Source organism: Lissotriton helveticus, chromosome 5_1 (genome assembly GCF_964261635.1).
Source record: "Lissotriton helveticus chromosome 5_1, aLisHel1.1, whole genome shotgun sequence".
Classification (NCBI taxonomy): Eukaryota; Metazoa; Chordata; class Amphibia; order Caudata; family Salamandridae; genus Lissotriton; species Lissotriton helveticus.
In genome coordinates this window covers 1,801,548,407-1,801,575,946 of record NC_136065.1, presented here as the reverse complement: position 1 = coordinate 1,801,575,946, position 27,540 = coordinate 1,801,548,407, and the positions used below count along the sequence as shown (strand labels likewise).

At 43.5% G+C, this 27,540-nt stretch overlaps 1 protein-coding gene across 6 annotated transcripts in view; it reads right to left on the bottom strand.

The window, feature by feature from the left end:
• LOC144755825 (myosin light chain kinase, smooth muscle-like) overlaps positions 1–27,540 on the bottom strand; it is a 730,231-nt gene that overhangs the window by 191,658 nt on the left and 511,033 nt on the right. For 3 of the 6 annotated variants that reach the window (XM_078645117.1, XM_078645118.1, XM_078645116.1), the window contains 5 exons: positions 21,735–21,851; positions 18,527–18,679; positions 14,824–15,063; positions 8,892–9,062; positions 8,460–8,645 (listed from right to left, as the gene is read on the bottom strand). In XM_078645117.1, coding sequence (XP_078501243.1) covers positions 8,460–8,645; positions 8,892–9,062; positions 14,824–15,063; positions 18,527–18,679; positions 21,735–21,851 — 867 coding nt within the window. The remainder of the gene's footprint in view (positions 1–8,459; positions 8,646–8,891; positions 9,063–14,823; positions 15,064–18,526; positions 18,680–21,734; positions 21,852–27,540) is intronic. The other 3 variants (XM_078645121.1, XM_078645120.1, XM_078645119.1) reach the window with 1 other exon arrangement.

Here is a 27,540-nt window from a genome sequence, read left to right as displayed (position 1 = left end):
AATATACAGTACAGTTGTTCAAACTCGGCATAACAAGCTTCTCAAGATATCTTCATGACCTGTCATTAACTCGATCTACTTAATGTAAAGGCATTAGAGCAGTCTCCTGTTTGATTTAGGTCCCCTCCCTGATCACCACTGTTAATGTTTACATTCCTCTTTATTAGCAACCCCAAAGCATATACAAACATTGACAAGGCCAATAGGTGTGGATTTTTTATATGTTAATGCAAGGAGAAAACCATCACTTTAAAGCCAAACTAATCTAAGAAGCAAAGTCCTATACTGAGGGCTCTCTTCCTTTCATTACAGTCCTGTTTCTATCTCATGTGATATGAGATAGGGTGAAAAGGGATTCTATGTCAGGACCGGAGGCTCCGATTATGCTTCTCTATTTCTTTACTGAAATACTCAGCAGCCAATGAAAACTTAGTAACAAAACTACAATACCCATGAACACTGTGTGGCTCACATGCACAACCATGGAGTCTCTGCCTATAAAAGGTCCATCCATCGGAACAGTGTCCTCTTTCTTTGCAGCTCCGTAGCCAGTTAAGTGCTCTTATCATTGTATACTAATTAAAGCTTATAAAGATTGCTATTGTGTTTAATGATTATAAAGATTGCTATTGTGATATGTAATCGTTGCGTTGCTATATCGACTGTATTTAAGATAATATCTTGCTTAGATCCTGCCTTGTGTTGCGCATAATTGGGGCTTACCGTTGGTATTTGCGGACGTGCCTGAGAATTGCCGCCCGACGCTGTGTGCCACTTAGTGCCCGCATTAGATGTCCGTTTCAGTAAGGCATCCGGCGGGCCTCATATGAGCGTTATCGCAGCTGATCGGGTGCCACGTAGTGGAGCTGGAGGTGCCGGGGAGTGAGGACGCGCATCTCTCTTGACACACAGTCCTCTCTTTATTTTCAGCGAGCGGCCAGTTCCTCGCATACACGGCAGTCATATTTGCCCTGAATCCATTACTAGGGCTTAAGTGAACGCCGGAGCAGCGTTTTTCGTGCTCCTGACCCCGATTTTCATAGCGCTGTCTGCTAAAATCAGCTTGTTGTGCTCCCCAGACGCCTTACACTTACATCACAGTGTTTGGGGCTGTATAATATTGCAAAGGCTCTGCCTAGAGTGGCTTTTGGGCAAGCTTTCCTCCCTCTACATCTTACAAAATTTACTTACATCCTTTTAGGATTGCAATGAGCTTGCCTGGGGTTCTTGCCACTCCCCCTGACTTCTATAACTATATATATCTGTGCCACCTGGGTTTCTCCCCGAGCATTTCACAGACAGTCCTCCTGGGGTCTTCGAAGCTACACATCTAGTGTGTCGATATGGCTGAGTACTATTATCAAGAGGACTATCACTACGAAGAAGAACCCTCAGGGTCTATGGAGCAAGACCTTGTTGAGGCCCTGGACGCAGGAGTCCAACATTCTGTTAACAGAGCTTTGGTGAAAGCCATAGAACCCCTCAAATTTCATCTGTGCTCATACGCCAATCAACAAGGCTGGCTCCCCACCTCCGGCAATCGCCCTAGGTCTGGGGGAATGGGGGTTAAGAACCTGCAAACTGCGGATTTCACCAGACTTGCGAAGTCTATGGACGAGCAGGAGAACTCCACCTCACCAGTAAGGAGACTATTACAGAAATCCCACAGGATGATGACCAAGATACCTCCTACGACCCCTCCACCAATCAGGAAGAAGCTCCTAGACCTGCCAAAAAAGCAAGGAAGGAGAGACATACAACGGAGTCTTCGGCTCCTAAGGTACTCAATTTGTAACCCACCGAAATTATTCACTCCAATTCTTCTGCCTGGCTACCCCCCAGGAGGTGGCTGATTATGCCCAGTATCATCTGCGCCAATCCTTCAATAAGGATGTACGGGCATGACTTCGGTCAGAATGCCCTAGACCCGATTTAGCTGGCAAGGTGGCTGAAACTCCTGAGGTTGACCCCTCCTTGCTTACCTACCTCAAGAAGAATTGGAAGGGTCCCAAGAAGGGTCTTGATAGATCTTGGTGGTCATGTCAAGATAAATTGTTGGACATGACCGGCCCGCTGACGAAGATTCTTGAGTTAGGCTTTAGAGCCAAGGAGTCCAGGCTGGTGATTGACCCGGAAAAACTCATCGGTTGGGCCCAGAGGACTGTGTGCCAGCTTGGAAATGCCAACTGTGCACTGTCTTCAGAACGTTGATGCTCTATTTTGTTAAAGTTGGACCCCAAATTGGCATAACTCTCATCGTCTGAATCGGGTCCAGTGGCCCAGGGCTTGCTTTTCGGACAGCCGTTCCTCAAGGAATTGACCAAATTTGTGGCCACGTTCAGCGGTCTATACAAAGCCCAAGGGTCCCTCAGACGGGCATTCCACCAGGTTTTCGGCAGGGGTTATAATCAAGGCACCCCTCGCGGTCGTCAACGAGGAGGTTATCAGGATCCCAACTCATATAACAACTCAAATAACAGCTCCTCCTACCACACACGACGCTCCAAGAATAGATTCCCCAGAGACAGATTTGGAGGCAATTCAGGCGGACAACAAGATTCCAGACCTACAAGTGAGACTGATTCCCTGTTCGGAGGTAATCTTGGGGGGCAGAGTGATGTTTTTCCTAAACAACTAGTGCATGATCTCTCAAGATGCATGGATCTTGGAAACCGTGCAGAGGTACAAGTTATAACTGTATGATCACCCTTCCCAAGACAGACACCCTCTACAGATGTCTTTTTCCCAAAGCGATCAGATTTTTATCACCGCAGAAATAGACTCCCTACTTCAGAAAGGGGCCATTGTAGTTTCGACTCTCCACCCTTGGGGATTTTGCAGCAATGTTTTCCTAGTGGACAAGAAAGGGGGTGGATCCAGACTAGTCTTAAACTTAAAAGTTTTCAATGCATGGATAGTCTACCGTCACTTCAAGATGGAGGGCATCCATCTGCTGTGCGACCTCCTCCGAGAGGGGGGCTGGATGATCCGTCTGGACCTGAAGGACGCATATTTATCCATTCCTATCTTCACTCCTCATGGACGTTTCCTGAAGTTTCTTTGGCAGAGGATCTGCTACGAGTTCAGGGTGCTCCCGTTCGGCCTATCGTCAGCACCGTGGTGCTTCACGAAATTCCTCCGTTCGGTAGTAGAATCTCTGAGGGCGCGAGGAGTGCGGCTGATCGTCTATTTGGACGACATCACCATAATGGCGAACTGTCCCCAACTATCCATCTTACATCTCGAATGGACAATCAATCTCTTACAGAGTCTCGGGTTCATTGTGAATCAATGGAAGTCAATGCGCACCCCGTCTCAATCGATCGAGTTCCAGGGTTTTCTTGTGAACTCCCTGACTTGCCAGCGACTGTTACCGATGCAAAAGATCAGATCCATCAAGAGGGAAATGAGGTCGACACTTCACAAGCAGATGGTGTCTTTGAGATCAGTGGCCCGGATAGTGGGCTTACTAGCTTCCTCAATCCAAGCAATTTTCCCGGGCCCCCTTCACTACCGGGGCCTTCCTCAGCTAAAAATATGACATCTCCAAAAAGGCCTCAGTTACTCGGAATTGATTCCCCTCTCAGAGGAGGTGAGGCTCGAGATGTTATCATGGTTAAACCACATGGAGGCTTGGAACGGCCGAGCCCTCTTCGGATCGAACCGGGATATAGTAATCGAATCCGATGCCAGCCGGTGGGGTTGGGGAGCCCATTGCGGTAAGTTATCCACGGGTGGCCATTGGTCGCCAGAAGAGCTTACATTAGATATCAACTGCCTGGAACTCTTGGGTTGGTTCAACTGCGATCCGCTGTTTGCCACCACAGAAAACAGATTCTTGTATCCTTCTCCGGGTGGGCAACATCTCAGCGGTATGGTATGTGAACAAATTGGGCAGCACGAAGTCCCGGATGCTGGCAGAGATTTCCAAGGACTTCTGGCACTTTTGCCTCCAGAACAGAATTTCAATAGTGGCGGAGTATCTTCCGGGCCACAGCAACGAGGTGGCAGATTGGTACTCCCGTCACTCACGGGATGTCAGCGATTGGATGCTACATCCCTAAGGGATGTATGACGGTACGACGCGTAACGTCACAACGCGTGCTTTTACAACGTGTCCCTTACAACGCAAGTCGTTACCAAGACTTGCGTTGGGGGCGCGGATTGAGAATAGTATAATTTACTTTTCTAACACCAGTCCCCGTGGACACTAGGGAAGGTGTTGGAATAGTAAATATACTATTCTTAATCCTCTAGCGCCCTCCAGCGCAAGTCGTGGTTACGACTTGGGTTGTAAGGGAGGTGTTGTAAAAGCCTTGCGGAGTAAAATCCGCGTGGTAAAGGATGTTTCCCCATCCCTAAGTGTTCCAGAACTTGAACAATCTTTGGGGTCCCTGCCACATAGACCTGTTTGCATCTCGTCTAAACAGGCAAATCCCCAGCTTTTAAAGCTGGGGTCCGGACCCGGAAGCTCTGGCCATGGATGCGTTCCTTCAGGAGTGGCCGACAGACCTGTGTTATGCCTTCCCTCCGTTCATGATGATACCCAGAGTGCTGGCGCAAGCCAGACGTCATCGAGCGGAGCTGATTCTCATCACTCCACTCTGGAGGGCACAGGCATGGTTTCCAGTAGTCCTGGAAATGCTCTGTGCAATCCCAATCCTTCTACCACGCCTACAGAATCTGTTGCTGGACCCTCTACGGAACCCTCATCCATTAGTAGTGTCGGGCCAACTCCCTCTGGTAGCTTGGCGGGTTTCAGGGACAGATGGAAAGTCCCAAGCCTTTCAAAGAAGCTGATAAATTCATCAACGAGGTCTGGTCGGCCAACACTCACAAACGGTATGCTTCCTCTTGGAGAAGATGGTGTGATTGATGCTCTCAGCGGGATGTGGATCCCGCTACAGCACATGTCTCTCTAGCCGCTAAATTCCTGGCTTCTATGTCATCCTCTTGCTTAGCCTACAGGACAGTGAACAACTTTCGAGCGGCCATCTCAGCAGGGGATGAACCTGTGGATGGCAAACCACTTGATGAGAATCCATTGGTGTGTAAACTGCTAAGAGGCGTTCAGATGGTTAAACCCCTGTGCCCAAAGTACTCGCAGTTATGGAATGTGTCTGTTGTCCTGAAATCTTTGGAAGCCTGGCCCTCTAACAAATACCTTTCTCAAAAACAGTTATCTGCTACGTTGACTATATTAATTTGTTTGGTCTCTTGCAAGAGGGTTTCAGATGTTAGAGCTCTAGACCTCGCGGGGCATAGATTTTCCCCTGAAGGGGTGTCATTCAACATCTCACGAAGGACTAAATGTAACACCTCATCAGTCTCTTATCCAGCTTTTCGTAATAATCAGAAGTTGCGTGTTGTACAATGTGTCAAGGATTATGAAGTAAGTACTGCCGAATTTCGTACAGATAGTCAAGGTCAATTGTTGATTGCTCTTCAGAAACCCTTTCGCCCCGTGACTCCATCCACCTTGTCATGATGAATGCGCTGGCTCATGAGCGAAGCGGGTATTGATGTTTCTAGGTTTGGAGCCTATTCAGTTCGAGGAGCGATGGCGTCCAAAGCTTTTTCAGCTGGTGTCAGTTTGACAGACATTATGAGTGTGGCCGATTGGTCTACCGAGAGTACATTTAAAGCATTTCATTATAAGCCAATTATTGGTGTTGCTTCTGTAGTGGTGGCTAAGCTTTGAGCAAGCATAATCGGAGCATCCGGTCCTGACATAGAATTAAAAATTTGCGAACATTTGTGACAAGAATTTTCAATTTTATTAAGGACACGGAGGTGAGGATTATCCCACTCAGAATGTTGAAAGTCGTGTTTTTACATGATGTGTTGATGTATTCTGTATTATGTTGCATTCATATTTTCTTGTTCCCGGCCGTTCTGCTGTTGATATATATAAGTAATCAGTTCTGGGATGGTGTTACGGCTTCTGTTTCTCTATTCCTTTCAGGAGCAGATTCCAAATAGAGCTTGAGATTCTCTGATGAAGACTGTTCTTCGTGCATACGAGGGTTTGTCAATGTTCTTCGGGCCGAGTCTGTGTTTGAAGTTAGGCCCTGTTGGGCCGCAGAAGATCAAGTGAGAGGAGTTCTTACGGTGATATGTTCATTGAAGCAAGTGGTTCAGAGACTTATCTGATTTTGGTTTACAAAAGAAAGAGGACACTGTTCCGGTGAATGGACCTTTTATGGGCAGAGACTCTATGGTTGTGCATGTGACCCATACAGTGTTCATGGGTATTGTAGTTTTGTTACTAAGTTTTCATTGGCTGCTGAGTATTTCAGTAAAGAAATAAAGAAGCTTAATCCTCGCCTACGTGTCCTTAATTGAATTGAAATTTGTTGTCATGAATCATTTGTCCTTCTTTTATTTCTACAACAAAGAAAGCAATAAAGGACTGTAATATCGACTCCTTTTCCAAATGACCTTAATTTCAAATGGAAAGAAAATCAGGTCTGTAATGAGGGCAAGGGACCCTTTGATATCGACTCACTTTCGTTTCTGAGCACTGATAAATAGCAACTGGGAGGCATTGGAAGGAGAAAGGAGGAGTAACAAGAAGGGTAACGAGGGAAAGCAGGAAGGAAGAACTAGAGGGAGATAAGGGAAAGACTAACACAGCGACACGAGGGTGAAGAGGGGCAGTAGTGCATCCATGGGAAATGGAGAGCAGTGATCTTCGCATTTTTGTTTGGACATCTGGAGCGCCTGCCCTAAAGATCTTGCCAAAGTCACATGAAATATGGATGGCTAACGTGGGTCAGAGGTCACGATTTGTCAACAAGAAAAACTAATGAAATGGCCATGATATGGTAAGGCTCAAAACTCGAGACCTAACAGAAGTCACAAAAAATGCTGCTGCTTTAAAAAAGAGTAGATCAAAATGTAATATAAACTGCAGCTTAACATAAACAATCCAATTTAAAAAACAGTGATTTATTGAGGGTAATTTTGAAAAGTATATTGCAAAGCAAGCACTCGATTGGAGACTGAAGGATAACCCCAAACAGCCAATAGCATTGGCTATAGAGCGAAATACTGGGCTGAGACAAGACACGTGAAGTTAAAGTCTCAAGCCACACATTCTAGCCTCTCACATAGAGACGTTTTAAGGCATGGGCAATGTGGGCTCTGGACCAGGGCCCCCACCTTTCAAGGGGCCTCCTTATTTAAACTTTGGAGGTGCCAGACTATCAAGATTTTTAAAATATCCTGTTTGTTTACTTACTTTCTTTAAGACAGAGCAGGCTGTTCGGTCAGCCGCCCCTGACTGAGAGAGGAGGGGGATAAAGAAAAATATGTGTTTTGTCTGGATAGGTTCAGCAAGAGCTCTAACCTTTACAAGTGCCCATCACTGTATGCAAAATGTTGATTAGAGACTAGCTACAATACATAGTGGGTGGAAGACTTGGTCAGACCGCAGGTCTTTCTGCTTTTCTGGTGGGTAGGCCGCGAGCCAATGTGCAGTGCAGGGCTGTATTATTTGCTGTCTCCAAAACTGCACAGTTGACGTATCACAGCTGTTTTGCAGGTGTGATCGAAGCTTACTGCCACCTGTCTCGGAGTCCCACTTCCCCACAAAGCAGGGACTAACATGCTGTCAACTAAAAGAACACCACCCATATACACAGGCCCAAACTGTGAAACACCAGTCCACTGCACCACATGCAGCAGGCTTGCTTATGTCGCTAACATTTCAGCTTCTCTGGTTCTGAGAGAGAATGTTTGTTCCAAAATTGTGCCCAGGTATGAACTGGAAAAGGAAGAGGGATGTCAATGGTCATAGTTGTTAAGGGCGTGAATGAGCCTAAAGTGGATAATAAATTCAGAGTTGTTCCGAGAAGGGGGCCTCAAATGATGTTTAGCCCAGGCTCCCCAAAATCCTTAAAATGTCCCTACTCTGACATTGATGTCCTGGGGCCCGAAAACAGAAAAATGTCCCTGGAGTGTTGGAAGAAAACTCCCTGCATTCTGGGACATTTTTCTTTTTCAGATAGAAATCCCCACTTTGGTGGTGGCTTGGATCTGAAAAAGAAAAAAGAATGGTTAGGCGTACCACAGCAACATGGCAGCCTACGCGTATTCAACGTTACCAAAAGTGCATTTGATGCACTGGTGACGAGGTTTGATTATATCACTGGCAACTGGAAATGTGCAGCTCTAGTGTGAGGGAGACCAAGCCACACTTGAAGCCAAGCACCAGAAGAGACCACAATTTCCTCGGGACTATGACCACTGAGAACAGAATAGCTAACCACATAAATCCATACGGTGCATGGACTGCTTCCATGAGCATTCGGCCATGGGAGATCATCATTCACACATGGCGAGCTCAGAGCCAAGGTGGGTTGGCACCATAGATGTGGATTCTCTGTGTAGATCGGGCTGTAGGAGGGAAGCATAAAATGAGACAATCTGCATATATGGAAACCCCATATATTAACCTGGGATGAGTTTGGCTGAAGACACAGGGTTACCAGGGGCCTCCTTTTCAGAATCACCAACTGTGCTGTAGTATTTGGGACGCTCTTCAGCTATCTGTGACAGGACTTTCACAGGCTTTTCCATGGGACGGTGGTTGTCCACCATGATAATCTCTGAGCGGGTGGTTTTAAAAGTCTTCCCAATCCCTGTAAAAGACAATTGAAAAACCACTGAGTCCCATACCAGCAAGCATTTTTTTATGAGAGGTTTATAATCACAGGGCTCTGTCAATCTTTAAGCTTCAAGGTTAACATCTCATGGACTTTGTCTTCTGATTAGTAACTCAGCCATGCTCCTAAGACACGCCTAACCTATATCGATGCGTAATTTTTGTGATATCAATGCTTTAAATGTGAGTGTGTCTGTGTGTGTTTGTCTATCGTAAGTCTGACCTTGAGTAGGGTTTGAGCTGGTGACTGAAGGGCTTGGAGTAGAAACACTGTTGTCGGAGATGTCGTGGTAGCCGGATGTGGCCCGTGCATTTATTGCCTCCGTCGCATGCAGTGTCTCTGGAGGAGTCCTTCTGGAATTGTGGCTATTGCGTGTCTTTTCTCTGTCTGTGACTGAAACATAACAACAGGTAAGAGTCACAACATAAGTACAAATAGTGAAGGGTTAAATCAAGAGCGTTAGGGCAGCACAGAATTAAGCCTTTACCAATGCAAGAAACCCTGCTGTGAAATATTTATTTCTTGCATTTGTAGAGCGCGACACTCATCCCATGGGATATCACGGCGCTGTAAGAAAGGGGAGATTGCTGAGACAGTGCTGGGAAATTAGTTTTTGGGGAAAAGTTGGGTTTTTAATTTTTGGCGGAATTGGAGGAGATTTGTGGTGTGTCTAAGGTCCACAGGTAACTCATTCCATCTTTTAGCCGCTAAGTGTGAGAAGGCGCGTCCACCTGTCCTTGCTTTATAAATGCGTTTGGGTTTTGCCAGGGCTAAGTTGTTGGATCTTAGATTCCTGTTAGGGATATAAAATTCGATTTTCCCTTGAAGGATGGTAGGGCCCGTTTTGTGGAGGGCTCTGTGTGCGTGACAGAGTAGTTTGAAGGTGGCCCTCTGACGCATTGGTAGCCAGTGGAGTTTTTTAAGGCATGCGGAGGCCGAGTCTCGCTTGCCTTTGTTACAAACCAGTTTAGCCGCCTGGTTTTGCAGAACCTGTAGGCGGGAGAACAGTTGCTCGTTCATCCCTTCAAACAGGGCATTACCGTAATCTAGGCGGCTGACCAGGAGGGCCTGGGTGATTGTGCGTCGGCAATCCAAAGGTATCCAGGAGAAGATTTTTGCCAGGAGTTTAAGAATTGCGAAACCTTTGCCCCAGAGTATGCGTATGTGGTCCTTCATGGATAGTGCGTCATCCATCATAATACCAAGGTTTCTGGCGCACTGTTTCGGGATGGGGGCTGGTCCCAGAAGTGGTGGCCACCATGTGTCGTTCCATGAGAGTTTGGCTCCTCCGAACAGTAGTATCTCCGATTTCCCGGCGTTTAGTTTTAGGTAATGGATACGCATCAATTCTGCCATTTCGGAGAGACAACTGTGAAGGTTATTCTTCGCTGTTTCCGACCCTTCCTCCATTGTCACCATCAGCTGTGTGTCATCGGCATAAGAACATATGCCGATGCCCCACTTTCTTCCAATGTCGGCCAGAGATGAAACATAGACATTGAAGAGAGTGGGGCTTAGTGAGGCCCCTTGTGGGACCCCACAGCCGATGGGACAAGGTTTTGAGTGAAATTGGCCCATGTGTACTGCTTGGGTGCGATTGCTAAGGAATGATTTAATCCATTTTAACGCAGATGATTGCACTCCCTTGCTCAGGAGGATGTCTAATAAACAGTCATGTGATACCGTGTCAAACGCCGCTGACAGGTCTAGCAGTATCAGAGCCACAGATCCCCCTTGATCTGTGATGCATCTGACACTGTCCGACACTGCCAGCAACGTTGCTTCGGTGCTATTATTGGCTCTGAAGCCGGTCTGGGTGGGATCCAGAAGTGAGTTTTCTTCCAGGTATCTGGATAGTTGTGAATTGACCATTTTCTCCAAAGCCTTGGAGAGGTAAGGGAGCTTGGAAATTGGCCTGTAGTTCTCCGGGTTAAGGATGTCAGATCCGGCTTTCTTCAGGAGGGGGGTTACAGATGCGTGTTTCCAGATTTCTGGGAAGGACGCGGTGGTGAGGGACTGGTTAAAAAGTTTAGTGATAAAGGGGCAAAGTGTCGGTGCGATTTCGGAGAACACAAAGTGGGGACATGGGTCTGCGGGAGAGCCAGATTTGATTGTCTTTAGAACTGATAATACCTCGCTTTCAGAGAATAGTTGAAAGTTAGTAAGACATCGGGATTTGCCTGCATCTGAATGAACGTTGTCTTTATCTGATGTAGGCAGATATTCATCGGTGTTGCCAGGCAAGGAAAGAGAAAGTGAGGGAGTGAAAGTAGAGTAGATTTTGTTGATCTTCTCGGAAAAGAAGATACTAATACGTTCACAGGCCTCAGTTGAGGGGGTGAGGATTTGTGAGGTACTAGAAGGATTACTAAGTTCTTTTACGATTTTGAATAATTCTTTTGTGGAGTTGTGGTTTTCATGGATTCGTTGCGTGAAGAATGCTTTTTTCGCATCTCGAATGGCAAGAATGTATTGTTTCCGCTTAGTGACATAATTTGCTCTAGTTTCTGAGTCTTTGGTTTGTCTCCATCGATGTTCAGTTTTTTGGCATTCCTTTTTGAGGCTTTTGAGGAGAGGGGTATACCATTTTTCTCTGGTAGTTGTTTTTTTCCTTGATTCCCGCAGGGGTGCTAGTTTGTCTAGCGTTTGGCGGATTCCAGTTTCTAGCAGGGTGGCGTTATCACAGATGATGGAATCCTCCTGTAAAGTAACATCTATCTCCAGAAAGTGATTTTGAAAGTTGGAGTCATTAATAATAATAACAGGTACTCTGCTCCTGGGAGCTCCTGCCGTATAAATAACACAAAGCAATGGCTTTTACTGAAGGCACTCAAGCAATTAATGACCAGGCTCAGCTATAGCTTGACAAGTGAAATATTTGTGACCTTAATTGCTGCACAGAGGGCATCCAGGTTTACTGAGAAGGTGGTTACATAAACCATGATGGGTTGGTAATTGACAAAGTACAAGGCGATAGACTTGCATAGGTGTCCAAATGCGGTGCTAGTGATGCTGAACACCATGGTTAGTATAGTGCATCTTCTATAAAGATGTGGCTATTGAGGGCTGTTTTCAATCTGGCCATCTCTATTCCAGTGGAATAACGTTCGGTGGGGCACATGCCTTAAATCAGGGCGCGTGGGAGGGGCATGTGTATAAAGCCAGAAGGCCATATCAAAGGTCTACAGAAGACAGAGGGGTATGAAGTAGTACACATGTATATGGAGACGTGGAACAAGTAAGCATGCTCTGCCCTTTATAATTCAAATGAGGACCAGATTGAAGAGCTGTCCCATGTAGCCCTTCAGTTAGAACACCTTCAGGGTACAATCAAGGCACAGGAATCTATTCATTCTTCATCTAAACTCCATAACTTCCTGTTCTCTTAGTGAAGATACAGGCAGCTATAGACAACTAGACCTCGTAGGGATATTCCTTACCAGCTGCAGGCACAGTGTGTTTTGGGAAGCCGACATTAAGTGCAGTACGAGGTGAGAGGGTAGCAGAGAGCACACTGCCTTAGTGAAGGGATGTAATACCTAGGCAGATTGACCTTCTTGGTAAAGCACTCCTTCATGAGTTCTTGGGTGGTCTAGAGGGATGCTTTTGATGCTTTTGCTTTGTTCCTAGGCTGGGATATCTTCCACGACCAGTGGGATACCCCAGGTTCCCTTCCCTCTCTTCATCACAAAGATGTAATTAACCCAGACAAGTGCTAAAGAGAAGTTCCAAGGTGCTGTACCGCAATCATTTCTACAGCACCTCTCTGTGAGTAAAAAGCAAGCAAGGGATCAGGATGCACCACCTCACCCTAAAGCTAGCTCCTTGAACACCCAGCATGCTTTAGAGCCAGCCTGTTAAGCTGGCGATGGTACGATGTAGAAATCATGCAAGTAAACAACATTCAGTGAGTGAAAGTTATTGTTTTGACACTTTTTACGTACTGTATTTTTAGTTTCTAAAGTTAGGTTTTGAAGCCTTCTCGTGTTTCTTATTTACCTCTTCTTTCCTCTAATTACTTGAGGGCAATGTTAGGGTAGCTAGGTTTTCGGAGGTGTAAAGCTTTAGTTTATAAGCAATGCATGCTAACTTGAATTTAATCACAGCTTCCAGCAATAGCCAATGAAAATCTCTAAGCACTGCAGAATTGTGATAATATTTTCCTGTACCTGATATCCACCTGGCCACAGAATTAAGAGCAGCTTTAATAGGGGGTGAGTGATGAGGATGAAGTATTTCCATAGTAAAAACCACTGTATTGGCTCTGCACCACAATTTGTCAACAAAAAAGTCCAAAATAATGCAACGTCGGCTTGTCTTTTTTATTCCATTTTAACCAAAATTCATCAGCCAACGCATTTCGTTCTCTTCAAATAGGACTTTTTCAGGGCAAAGTAAGAGACCAACCACAGACTAATCAAAACTGTTGTTGGCCAGTTGCAACTGATGCTGTCTCATGCGGAAGGCTCTAACAACCAAATCATTTCTGTTCACAATACTGTACAGGTAATCCAAGAGAAAGCAAAATATAGCTGTGCAGATGTCCAATATCCAGATATATGCATAACAAGGTGTCCGAAAGTGGATGTCATGATAACCATAATGATAGAATAATGTAAAGCCAGTGGGTTCAATTAAGAACTCACAGCAAATGGTGGCTAACATCCAGTGCAACCTTGATCTGAGCAGAACGTTGTCTCCTAAAACGCCATTGGACCATTTCCAGAGTCAGTCCTGGAAACTACTAAAGCCTGAACCATGAGTTGGAAGTCATTTAGAAGAAGACTTGACTTTCTTGACAGAGTGCAGTTCAGATGTATCTTTGGATGTAACCTTTTCAGTAAATGATAATACACCCAAAGCCTAATAGATTTTACCCCTTTGGATAAAGAGGGGGGTGAAGTCCACACTGTCAAGATCTGATAAGCTTTCTATTTTGTGATTCAAATCTTGAATGGAGTTAGATAAACTCTGTTTTATCAGGATTAAGCTCAACAAGATTTACTGACATCTTGTTCTGGAGCATAGTTAATGAGTTTTGTAATGTAAAAAAGTCTTTGGTGGGTGAGATCTTCAAATACATTTATGTGTCATCCACATACACAATTTCCACACCTGCTCCTTCTATCAAAGCAGTTCCATATATAGGTTAAACAATAGCGATGGCAATATTGAACCTTGAGGTATACTACAGGCTACTTTTTTCATCTATGACACACATCTGCCCAAAGCTACCTAATCGCACCAGATGCTTAAGATTGGTAAGGAGCCCTGTCCACACTACACCATTTATATGCCTATGCCAGCGCCAACAAGCCTATCATGATGTATTTATTATTTATCCACTGTTTTAGTGTGGTCAAACTTTCATATCAAAGTACGTAACAAGCTGGGAGAGAGGTCAAACATAGAATTTGAAAAGTAAAGAGGTTCATGAGGAACCCTGAGGGACTTGACAATGAATGACCACTTTGTCAGTGGTAAAAGCAGATAATGACAAAAGTTGAACCCAGTGAGGCAAAATAATTTTGAAGCAGGCATGAACTGTACTCTGGATTCCAATCTGAGCCATATAGTTAATCATAATGTTATGCTCCACCATATCCAATGTAGGCAATAGGTCTAATAGGATCAAGGCTACGGTATCTTGTTCATCCTGTATCTGATGAATTTCTTTCATTGGGTGAAAGTTCAGCTGCCATTAGTGCAAGATGTTGGACTATTCCAGTCACTTTGAGTGCTGGACCACCACAATTGTTTTGCAGGATTTTAGTGAGAGTTGGCAGTAATATAATTGTACAGTAGTTGGCAGCATTGTCGTGCAGAGATTTACTTATTTCAGATGTGAAAACATCACACCCGTTTTGCTAGCCTGGAATTGAACAGATTATTGATTGCCTGGGAAAGTCAGGTGCAAGTTGTGTAAACCCATAATGGAGGGGTCCAAAGAAGTTCAAGACTTCGCTTGGAAGATGAGCTCTAGGATTTCATTCAGCTGTTACATCTGAAAGTCCTTTCAGGATGGACTCTTTCAGGACGCCAGACCAGTGCTATTCTTAGAAAAAGTGTGACTTCATACTGTCATAGATGGACTCAATTATAGTGATGAAATACAAGGCTAATGTGCTACAGAAATCTTGTGGAAATAACTTACCATAGCTATGACTGGCAGTACCAGATACCCAAGGCCCTTTTATGCAGACTTCTTTGGTGATGCCATGTTGTGGAAGGACCTCAAACAACATAGTCACAGCTCCTTTCTCCAATTCAGGAGTGTTGTTGGGGCCAACAGTGATTCTGGACACCATAGAGGAAGAGGAGACAGATGTCACTCTGGAGGACACCATGACGCGGGACACATGGGAATCCTTGCTTTTAGGGAATTTACACAAGTCTGCAAGAAACAAGAAAATACTGGCTGTTCATATCTATGCTGCATATATATCAACATGTTTTCTTATTTGTAGATATAAGTTAGAAAGTATTTGAAAAACTAAAATGAGCCTTAGTAAAGAAAGAGCGATCCCCAGTAGAAACACAAGTATGGGAGATGGGAAGAACTGGGAAAAGCCCTGACAAGGAACAGAAAATATCTTAGCAAAGCATGAAAGAGCTACAGATGAGATCAAATTACTTTGGGCTGAGACAGAAAGAGTTCACGCTGAGAAAGAATGAAAGATTCTGCGATTTTAAAGCTTTCTTGTTTATAGTTCATCCGCTGCTGAAGTTTGGAATTAGAATCTCAGAGAATGTATAAAAAACACAGTCATCACTTAAGAGTACCGAAAGACAGAACACATCTGAGACAAGCATTGGCAAATCTGATACTTCTTGACTTTGAGATCCACTGGCTTTGCCAATGGTATTTAGCCTTGCTATACAGCATATCTGATGTGGTGCAGCATGGCTGAAAAAACAATGTAAAAAAAATGGCCCTATGATGCAGTGGTCATGTCATTTTGTAACAATATTTTTCATTTATTTATAAATTTGGACCCGCAAATAAAAAATAAAAAAAAGCTCAAAAATATGTTTTTTGAAGTGCATGGTGAAACACAGGGGGTGGCAGGAAGCAACACACAGAGCCAGTGTGCAGGGAAACAACACATAGCATGTGGGTGGGGAAGCAATGTGGGGGGACAGAAGAAACAGGTTGGGCAGGGATGTGCAGAAGAAGCCATGGGCAAAAAAGCAAGAGGGCATGGATTGGGGAAGCAACTCAGAGGGTGAGGGAAAACGGAAAAGGGAGGAGAGTGGAGAGAAGCAGTGGGTGAGTGAGTGATGTGGCGTGGGCAGGGGAGAAGCACATGGGTGAGAAAGCATAGGAGGCCGAGAGCACATAAGAATGGGGTCGGGAGAAGCACACAGGCAACACACAGGAACACGGAGTGCAAGAGAAGTAAAATGCATGAGGGAAACAGCTGAAAAACACATGCAGTCTGTGGAGTGCTTAACATAAAAGAAATAAATAGCGATTGAAAAGCAAGGAATGGAATCACAGAAGCCAGCCAGTTAAAGTGATGGTAAGGAGGCTATGCACCAAGGGCCCGACAAACAGAAGATTTACAAGCTGGCACACAAATAAAAAGCAGGCAGATAAAAGGGACAGGAAAGCCAACCGATGGTAAGCAGAGGGCTGGTTCCAAGCATCTGTATGTTTTTGGTAAGCCCACAATATGTGTCGCAACAGAGAGCACATGTCTAGTAGTCTCAACCTAAAAAAGGGGCCTTATCAGAAAGGTAAGACTGCGAAAGAATAATGAATAACAATTGACTGGAATCCCGTCCACTTAGTCAGAAGTGCCTTATATCCTATTGCACTTGTAATAAGGCGGACAGGATAGCCATCACATTTGTGATCGAGTACTAGCCCGCCACACACTAAATCAGCCCCTTTATTGTTCAGAGAGCTGCCGGGCCCTCATCAATATGAAAAGAAATAGACTAAAAGCAAACATATTTTCACTGGCACTTAAGGAAACTACTTTGTTTGCATATGTGCGCCCAGTCAAAGAGCAAAATGCTGGTACACGCAGTGAAGTTCACCAATGGCTGAAGTCGGCTGAACCATTGTCCCAGGCTGTATGCTGCAGTGGGCAGAAGAAAAATGTGAATAACACAAGTAACAGAACAGTGAATGAAGTTGGCTGGCTGATAGTCCCTACAATTAAGTATTTTACACATATAATTTTAGTAAAATCAATAGGTCTTGGCTAATGCCACACCTAAAAAGGATGGTCCAATTCAATTAGGGAAATACTGGAAACAGGCATCCTGTTCTATGTTCTACTTCAAGGGGGTGGAAGGCAGGCAAGGAGAGCTAGTTACCATACCTCTAGGTTGCACCCCTCACCCAAATATAGACTCCAACCCACCCTGGATCAAATCTACTGCACTCAGACATGTCTCTGACATCTAATACTCGGCCCCGGCCATTAAACTGCGGATTGTTTATGGACCATGCATTTACATTCTAAGCTCCCCCGTTCATGGCCTCAGTGACTGACCTGAACATTTTTAGATTTCATCCTGGGAATGCTACTGTTTACCTTGTCATTATTTAACAGTTTCATAGTGCTCCTAGTACCTCGGAAAATGTGATGATGTGTGGAGATAATGAAAAACACAACACATGTCTGTTCCTTCACGGGATAAAATATAGTTTTCTTACAAAAATCCTATGCACACTTTTCTGGGCAGATCATTTATTCAAATCTTTATCCGGCCATGGATCAGCCAGAGACCGAAGTCTGGGATCACTGTTTCAACCTGTTTCCAAATGTCTGCGAACAGCCTGTTCATGCTAGAAACATATTTCTTAAAGAGTAAAAGGTCAACATATGGCCCCAATTGTATGTAGAGTCCCAGAAAACGTCCAACACAACTTTGGGAGTGCCAACCCAGCACGTGCACTGGATGTCTTCATCATCAGGACAGGGGTTAGCACAGGCACCATTCGAACCAAGTACACAACAAGCACTACCATGACCAAGACATTATAATTATGAAAGTCCAGAGAAACTATGGACAACCAAAGACGACCAGGACTTAAAAGGCCCTCAAAAGGCCAAGAGCCAGCAAAGGCTAAACTTCACATAATATGGCCATGAAAGGCCCGGGGCAGCACACGCAGCAGACACTTACTTCACTCTGAATCTTGGCAAACTACAACACTCAATTGTGCAATGACACCCAGGTTAGTGTGAAGAATTCAGGTGAGTAGTGAAACCACCTCAGTGAGCAAAGCTACCATGACGCTGGAACACACCCAAAAGAGTATGGTAGAGACCAATAGGAGTGTGGCAGATTTTCATGATTATGGAGAATACCAAAGTGAATATGAAAGAAAAGTTAACAATGGAAGGCAAGAAGAATATGGAAGACTGCAAGAGGAGTATGAAAGACACCAAGATGAATATGAAAGACTTCAAGATACAGATGCGCATGGAAGACACTCATGTGAACATGATCCAGACGAGTACAGAAGGGGCACAGAGGAGCAAGGCTGGCACCAGATACAGCATATGTGGAGAACACACAGGCAAGTATGAAAAACATCCATATTATTGTGGAGGAAACTCGTGGGAGTATGGTAGACCCCAAGATGAATGCGAAAAACACCAAGATGAGAGATGAAGACACCCAGGGTGGTGTAAAAACAGAGCCAAGCAGAGGAGAAACAGGAGTGAGCAGAGCTGAAAAACAAGGACCTTTTTGCAGTATATAAGGAAAGCCTAGAAATTAGAAGGAAATAAGTCTATCATAAAACGACACGATCTGGGCTGTTTTTCTTCCAGATGAACAGCACAAACACTTAAAATGGAAACATTTCTTCAAGAGCGCTGGAAGAATCTCACCCTTCACCATCACCGCGGCTGTGCTTGATGTTTTCCCAGCACAATTTGCCAACATACAGGTGTAAACTCCAGCGTCCTCAGGCAAGCACTCATCAACAACCAAGCGTGCAACTCCATCATGGAAAGAAGATTTGCCGAAGCGCAAGGGCTCACCTGAAAATGTCAGATTTCTCAAAATCAATCACGCTGTTTGGCACATACCGGCCCTGAATCGCTCATAGCTGAGTTACCACTGAGAAATGGCATTCCCAGAAATAAGTCACTGATGCAATTCAGGATACACAACTGAACTGTTTTTCCAAGGACAAAAGAGAATATAAATAACACCTTCTTCTAACTGTAACCAGTTGCATCATATTTGGGTCAAATAGAGGTAATAATCACTAATCCTAAAATTATGCTGGTAATCCCTTTATAGAACTTTGCAATACCTGTGATTTAATAAATTCAGCTAATGAATCTTGATACTTAATATCCTTTAACGTTTTTTAGTTTTAGTGACATATAGTTTGCTGTTGTTCTTGGATGTACGTTACTACCTTGACCTACTGCTACATCGAACAAACTATATTTAATACAGCTACATGAACTAGGTAAGTCCTAAATGAATTTCATTACAACTTTAACCACCTTCCACCAACCCTGCATCTAAATCGACCATTAATTTAATTAGATTATATTTCATTACAATATTTACCCTTAACTCAACCCTAATTTAACCATATCCCTCTATCAAAATAATTCGAGACAGTTACTGACCTTAACATAACCAAATGCTAATCCTACTCCTATTCTTCTATTACTTAATTAAATGAAATAACAGCTTTACAGCTTTGACTTAACCTAACCATAAAACCATTCATGACTCTAAAACCAAATGTATTTAAATTAAAATACATACTCATAATGATATTGTTATTATAATCATATTATTATACCTACATCAAAGTATGAGGCACGCACACCTTGATGTCCATATGGGTATTGTTGGTAGGCAGAGTCAGGTGTAACAATCCAGAAAACTCACAGCAGCCGCCTACGCCAGAGATCATAGATGCTCATACGTCAACAGTAGTAAAGACACAGTCATTCACTAGTCAATATTAAATGTAATGCCCAGTGTTTCTCAAAATAATATATTTATTGTTACATTTCAGATTATCAACTCATATATGTCTCAGTATGCAAATACATTTTATTCTGATTCATATAAATAAAACAAACAAAAAGAACATATAAGTGGACTCATACCCACCCGCAACAGTCATACATATCTCGATAAAAGATCGTTCACCATGCTCTCACATTCATACATTTACTCATACACTATTAAAACCTTAAAATTACAGATCATCATCTCCCAAGTATCTCCTGAAACCCAAGGATTAATCGTGTGACAGAAAATCCAATTTTTCATACTGTACTTGAATTACAAATCTTTGTTTGGCACACAAATAACATATAAAACAGTGTATCTTTCATAAATCAACACAAAAAACTTTTGATCAATATCTTATTTATTTATTTATTTATTTGCGAGTTTGTAACGCGCTAGGATCACCTCCCAAAGGAGTATCTCCGCGCCTTATCAAAAGCTTGTACTGTGCCCAATATCTTGCAATCAATGTCTTTTTATTTTACCAGAGTGGTGTGGAACATCCTTTGCACTGTGACATGAAATACAATAATATGATTTGAAGGGGTAACTTTATATAACGTATGTAATTATAAATAAGATTAGTGTTTGCAAATTTTTAATGTGGATTCACTCTGTAACCACAATTGGATTGCACTTGATGACAATTGTGAGAGTTCAGAAATAAGGGTTTGCAAAAGAGATAACCTTGCCAAAACACATTAGGACTGTTTTTAGGTTTCGCCTGCACACCGCTTGCGCTGTGCTTGAGAAATCCGTTTTTTTAAATACAAACTTAAAATGGATTTTACATCCCGCCCCCTCATTTTCCTGGCTTCTCACTGGTTCTTGTACTTGCCACTTACCTTTCCTACATTTCTTCTGGCTGTGGCATATTTTCCTGCATTTACCAATGCTTCTTCCTCATCTGCTTCTCTTCAGTTTCCTGCTGCCAAAATACTGTTACCATCTGCTTTGGTGGAACTGCATTTTAATAAAGTTTTGCCTTTTACTCTTGCAACATATTTCTACAACAATTTATCACCCAGAGAGATTAAGTGATTTGCATAGAATCACAGGATGTTGAGATCCCAGCTCTCGAATCAGCAGCTCTGGCTGCTGCGCCACATTCTCTCCACTCCCATGCTGTCTGTCAGGAAGCTCTTTCCTTCTGCCAGACGATGGTTGATGAAAACAGCTCTTTATTCATTACATTGGCAAAACCGATGCCTTACCAATGCTTGTTTAGAACTGTCTTTCCATTAAACATGTTACTATCAAGTTCCTTGATTTCAATAAAGTTGTATAAATATGTTAGAATTAGGGAATTAGGGAGACTATTGATGCACATAGAGAATGAATGTAAGTGTGTGAGAGTGACTGAATGAGCTAGATAAAATTAAAGTCTATTTTTTTAAGATTCTTTTTGGACATGTGCAATCAATTGCTTAATGCGGTTTTCAAGAAAAAGTAATAAACATTTGATATCATTTTTGTAGTCATGTTAAACTATGGTTGATTTTAGACACAGCACGCAGGTAGTTTAATCTGCAAACTATAGAATAATTATGGGTCCATAGGAAAACAGGCAGCATAGCTAATTTCATGTGACGTCTTTGCAATAAACTTTTACAATCATTTCATTTGTAAATTGGAAATTCACTTTTGAATAATTGTCTATGACATCTTGACTTTTTGAGGATAAAGCAGCTGAAAAGGCGTGCATTAAAAAAATAGGTCGAGGGTGGTGGCCTGGTGCACAACATTGGGATTAGCAGAGGGCCAGTTAGGTGCGCTTAGTTTATAGACTGATTTCCTAATAGACGGATGCAGCTGAAACGCCAGTAGGATCGGAGAAGTTTAACCTATTGTCAATAAAGAAATGTCACATGGCACCATGTTTGTTATACAAATATATATTAATGCGAAGCATTGCTCAAGACATTATGTATGCCGTTCTAGATGCTAGTGCTACAAACAGGCAAGTCTTGAACATGTGTACGGTGTGTGTGTTACAGCTCTATGTCACTCCCCTTCAATCAATGCCATAGTCACTCCCAGAACTTCGCTTACCATTGTGTTGCCAAGAGACGCTGATTGGTGGTGTGCCAGTGACATGGCCCTCTAGTGTGAAGTCACTTCCTTCTTGTACCGAGCAGTCCCTCAGAGGCCGAGAGAAGGCAGGAGGCTCTAAATGGAATAGCAGGCCAGAGGCACATTTAGACTCATTAACACAATCAAGGTAGGTTACATGATAGCCAACAAAACTTTGTGTAAATCAGAAGGATGCGCACTACAAAAATGCTGCATTTTGATTGTCTCCGATTACATTGATCTCAAGTACGGAGCAGGAGCCATGTTATGGAATCCAAAACAATTTTATTCTTTAAACATCACACTGCAGCCAAACCTAGCTGGACTCAATGGACTCAAAGAAGAATTCACTTGTTTGATGGACAATAATGAATATTTGATTAAATGAACTTTTTCAGTAAACCTTTTGGACTTTTTATGCGCTCCCTTATGTGTGTTGTTTTTATTTTAGAATCTAACTCAGGATTGAAAGCCAATTTATTTGATAAAGTAGACGTAGGGCACTCTGATCTCATACAAGTTCTTACATCCTTTGTCACCTCTCTCCTAATCCAATACTCAACATATTGAGTCACATATAAAGTCTGGGGTGAAAGTGGATGCAGTATATACAATGGATCACACATATATTCACCATGTGGACCCAATAGAGCTTGAATCTACTCCTTTGCTCTTTTCTCTAGTCTATATATCTTAAGACTGCCCTCATCCTTATCTGGAATAAAGTCTAACCTGAGGAACAATTAAGTCCCACATCCCCACTGCCTGTAGACTCGTCACATGTCATTGCTTTGTAGCTCCTGTACTTGGCTTTCATAGTCCTTCTCTCCCCTGCTCCATTTTAAATAACGTTCTCGTCCTTACATTAGGGCCATTATGTAATTTCATAAAGATGATCTTTCATAAATGTGCTTCCTCATTTGAACCAGTTTTCTCCCTTCCGTGACTCCTTTCCTTACTTTTTATTTTGCCTAATGACCAAAATTTCTCTTCTTCACAATCTAATTCGGACCTCAACCTTTATTACCAGCATATTCACCCCACACACACATCTATTTGCTTACCCAAATGTTCAGGCCATGGAACGAAAACCTTATCCACCAGCCCTGGTACTTTCTGCACCATTCCATTATCACGCTCAAAATCAGACAACTTTGTCTGTTCTGTTTATCAGTCAAAACACCAGAAAGGAACACCATTTCTTAACAAGCATTTGTAATGTAATAGGTCTCGCATTCACACGAGTTTGAGCTATTGGTATTGTAAATGACAATGCCTTTTATTTATGTTTTGGGTTTTAAAACGTAAATAATAGACATTGTCATTTACAATACTAATAGCTTAAACTATCACAATTGCGAGACCTATTGCATTGCAATAAAGGGCCTTCTCGGTCACTTAATTAGTGCCGTGAAGAAGATATGTAAGTGATGTAAATTACACAGACACAAAGTGTGAAGTAAGAGTTACATATGATCCGAGCTATAAACACTAACAAAATGCTCCAACACCTTTAGCTCAGTGATTACACTGTCACGGCTCAGGAGGAAGAGCGGCGGGGGGGCTATTTCCAGCCCTCTCCGTGATTTGAGTGTGCAGTGTGGCATTGCATAATGTCATTACTATCTTTGGCCTGATAAAAAACACTCCAGCTGTAGTAGGGCCCTGCCTTCACCTCCGGGTGGAGGGTGGGCTTTGCTTTATGGCAGGCATGGGTGGATGGTCTTGGCTGCAGGTCTGGCCTCGTACAGTGCCCCTTCTATTACTAGTGAGCTTGAGGCGCTGAGGTGGTGGTAATGGTGGTATTAGTATTGGTGGTGGTGGTATTGGTATTGGTGGTGATGGTTTTGGTGGTACTGGTGGTGGTGGTGGTGGTACTGGTATTGGTGGTATTGATGGTATTGGTGGTGGTGGTATTGGCATTGGTGGTCGTGATATTGGTATTGGTATTGGTATTGGTGGCAGTGGTATTGGTGGTGGTGGCCATTGGTGGTGGTGGTGGTATTGATGGTGGTGGTGGTATTGGTGGTGGTATTGGTGGTGGTGATTTTGGTGGCAATGGTATTGGTGGAGGTGGTATTGGTGGGGGTGATATTGGTGGTATTAGTGGTGGTATTGGTGATGGCGGTGGTATTGGTGGTGGTGGTATTGGTGGTGGTGGTATTGGTGGTGATATTGGTGGTGGTGGTGATATTGGTGGGGGTGGGTGTATTGGTGGTGGTGTTGGTGGTGGTGGTGGTATTGTTGGTGGTGGAGGTGGTGGTATTGATGGTGGTGGTGGTATTGGTGGTGTATTGTTGTTGGTGGTGGTAGTGGTAGTGGTGGTGGTGTTGGTGGTGGTATTGGTGGTGGTGGTGCTATTGGTGGCGGTGGTATTGGTATTAGTGGTGGTGATATTGGTGGTGGTATTAGTGGTGGTATTTGTGGTGGCATTGGTGGTGAAATTTGTGGTGGTGGTATTGGTGGTGGTGGTATTGTATTGGTAGTGGTGGTATTGATGGTGGTGGTGATATTGGTGGTGGTATTGATGGTGGTATTAGTAGTGGTGGTGGTATTGGTGGTGGTGGTATTGGCATTGGTGTTGGTGGTATTGGTGGCTGTAGTATTGGTGGTGGTGCTATTGGTGGTGGTGGTATTATTAGTGGTGGTGGTGGTATTGGTGGTGATGGTATTGGTGGTGGTATTGGTGGTGTTGGAGGTGGTGGTATTGATAGTTATGGCTGTATTAGTGGTGGTATTGGTAGTAGTATTGGTGGTGTGGTATTGGTGGTGGCGGTGGTATTGGTGGTGGTGTGGTTAGTGGTATTGGTGGTGGTATTGGTGGTGGTATTGATGGTGGTGGTGGTATTGGTGGTAGTGGTGTTGTTGTTATTATTAATAGAACAGGCTTTTGATTGGTGGTAGTGGTGTTGTTGTTATTGGTGGTAGTGGTGTTGTTGTTATTATTAATAGAACAGGCTTTTGAAAACAACCCATCGGGTGGCTTTAGCACAGATGACATGTAACACAGATGTGCTGTTGTCAGCTTCACTCCAGAGGATTATGTGCTACCTGTAATTCCCATGACAATTCGGTAATACTTTCTAAATCCATTTTACTTGGGGGGAGTTGAAACAGACACGAGATATTGTCGGGTTAAAGTGATTGAAAGCAGGCGCCCGTGTTACGAGGGTGGCCCTGCTGCTTAAAAAAACACAAGCGGTTCCAACTGAAGCAGCACATGTCCGGCCTGCAGTAACAGAAACTCAATAAAGTAAATAGTGCTTACAGACTTAATGACAGGTCCCATGTAACAACTGAAGTGAAAGAGGGTACAAATGAAGACTAGGCCACACTAAGGAGGGACTAACAAGCCTATTAACGAATCCGAAGGCAGCATTAATGTCCGCCCGTTATTACATTTTTCTTTAATGCATGTTTGGCCAATGAACCAAAATGGCTGGTGTGCGTTCCAGAACACCTATGTGTACGTTGGCCAAAAGATTCTCTGCGCATCAGTGCACCACTCACACACACACAAGCACCAACAGCATCAGATGTGGCACTGAACTATCTTGCGCCATTGCTCCAAGTAAGGAGAAAACAGCATCACGAGTACGGAGCTCGAAAGCCTGACTCAAATACCCAAACTCTAACCAATGTTAATAAAACCATCTTAAATTTAGTGTGGCGCCTTTACAACAAAAAAAAAAGCCCGCAATTCAGATTCCAAATAAATAAGTATGACCGTGTCTAGATGTCAAATAAATATTCTATAATAATGAGTGTTAAAAAAATGTGATGCCGTTTCATGGTTTCATGATGAAAACAAACATTGGCAAAGCCAATAGGTCTCTCCTATGTGAGAGCAGTTGGCTTTGCCAATGACTTTCACCCATGTTGTACGCCTGTATGGCTATTTTGGCAGATGGGGGAAGGCAACACAGAAAACGGGAGGTTGTGGGTGGGAGGATGAAGCAATGCATAGACTGAGGGGAGGGGTCAAGAGGGAAGGACTAAAAGGGAAAAGGCAACAGGTACACTGGGGTAGCACGGTAAGAAGCAACAGGAGCACGGTATGGAAGGGGAAGAAGTAACATGTAGTGAGAGGGGTGGAAGGGGAAGAAGCACATGGAGCAGGAGGGTGGGAGGGGAAGAAGCAAAGGAGCTGGGGTTGGGAAGGTAAAAAACAACACGGAGCAGGGAGTTGGGAGGGGAAGAAGCAATATGAAGTGGCAGAAGAAGCAACATGGATAACAGGTGGGGATGGGAGGGGAAGAAGCAAATAAAGAAAACAGTACCTGAATCACAGTGCGAGCAGTGGATGGATAGTGAAAGGACACCAATAAAGCTAAATCAGTCAGTAGTTGGTTTATGCTACACACAAAAGAAGTGGGAGTACAGCCGGCATGTGCTGGCCAATGAGGAAGCAGCAAAGACGAATGACAATGAAGCCAACCAATGATAAGCAATGATTAGGCTCCAAGCCCCATATAGAAAACAGTATCCCTTGTATTATATTGCATTGTATTGTAATTGCATTTATATAGTGGTTACTACCTCTGATGGGACATTGAAGCGCGTTTTCGGCGAGTAGCATGCTACTCCGTAACCCATAAAGGATTAGTGGTGAATTAGTGTACTAGTACAATATGAAAGTAATTTGAATGGTGGATATGTTAGTCAGTTATTTGGATTGAGCAGATAGTGGAGGGATAGAAGAGGGGAAAAGGTTTGCATTTTTATAGCGCTTGCTACCCCTGATGGGGTGTTGAAGCGCTTTATCTGTATGTAGCACGCTACTTCGGTCGGAACCCTTGTAGCGACACCGCATGGGCTATCAGCAGGGGAGACCTAAAAACTCTTGTCCAAAACAAAATCCATACACCAAGCATGAAGAAGGACTCAAATCAAATCCACATTCCGGAACATAAATTAAACCACAGAACCATCAGGCATAGAATTTAGCAGTGCATGAGCAGCAACAAACGAAGGACTACTGCTGGGGGTTCTGAGTATTTCTTCATGTTCTAAACTGTTTAGATGTTTTACATACATGCCGCAGTGGCATGCTTCATCATCAGGCCCCTTCTCACGCAAAATACACGTGCGGTTTTGGTGTGGGCTATAACCCTCCAAAGAGAGAAGCTCTTGAGGTATTCAAAAATCTAGAGGGAGTCCTCCGTAGAATAGGTGGGGGTGTGTGAAAAAATTAAGATGAGTGCAGAGGAGAAATAAAATGGTAAAACTACCTCCTGGTGGACCAATAAATATGTTATTCTATTCAGCAGTGGGTGGGGGTATGATATATAATGGGGGCTTTGTTTACTACAAGGCCTTTTTGTGGGTTTGTGGGGCCTGTTTTTATGGGGTGAGTGAAATTAGAATGTGTTCTGAGCATGGCTGAGCAGAGCAATACACGTTTTGGAAGTAGGGCCCAGATATCTACAAGAGCAAAACAAAAACTATAAAAATGCGAAGAATGAAAACGTACTGACAAGTTAATCGTGTGTGTGTGACACCTGTAACCTGTACTGTTTAAGGCCTACATCACTTTTGTGTTTGCAATTTCAGTCCATGTTTGTAATGGGAATCCTCAAAACTACATGTTTCAGTGGTATTTCTTAAAATGGCAGGTGTGAATGGTGGCATTATACGTGCAATGATTAGTGTTTTTTTCAGATATTTCTGATATGGCAGTAAAATTGATGTTTAATTTTTTGCATGTGTAATGTAAGACTGGTTTCTTTTTAACAGCTTTAACGTGCACAGCAGGCACTTTTTTGCAAATAAATGCTTTAGAAGA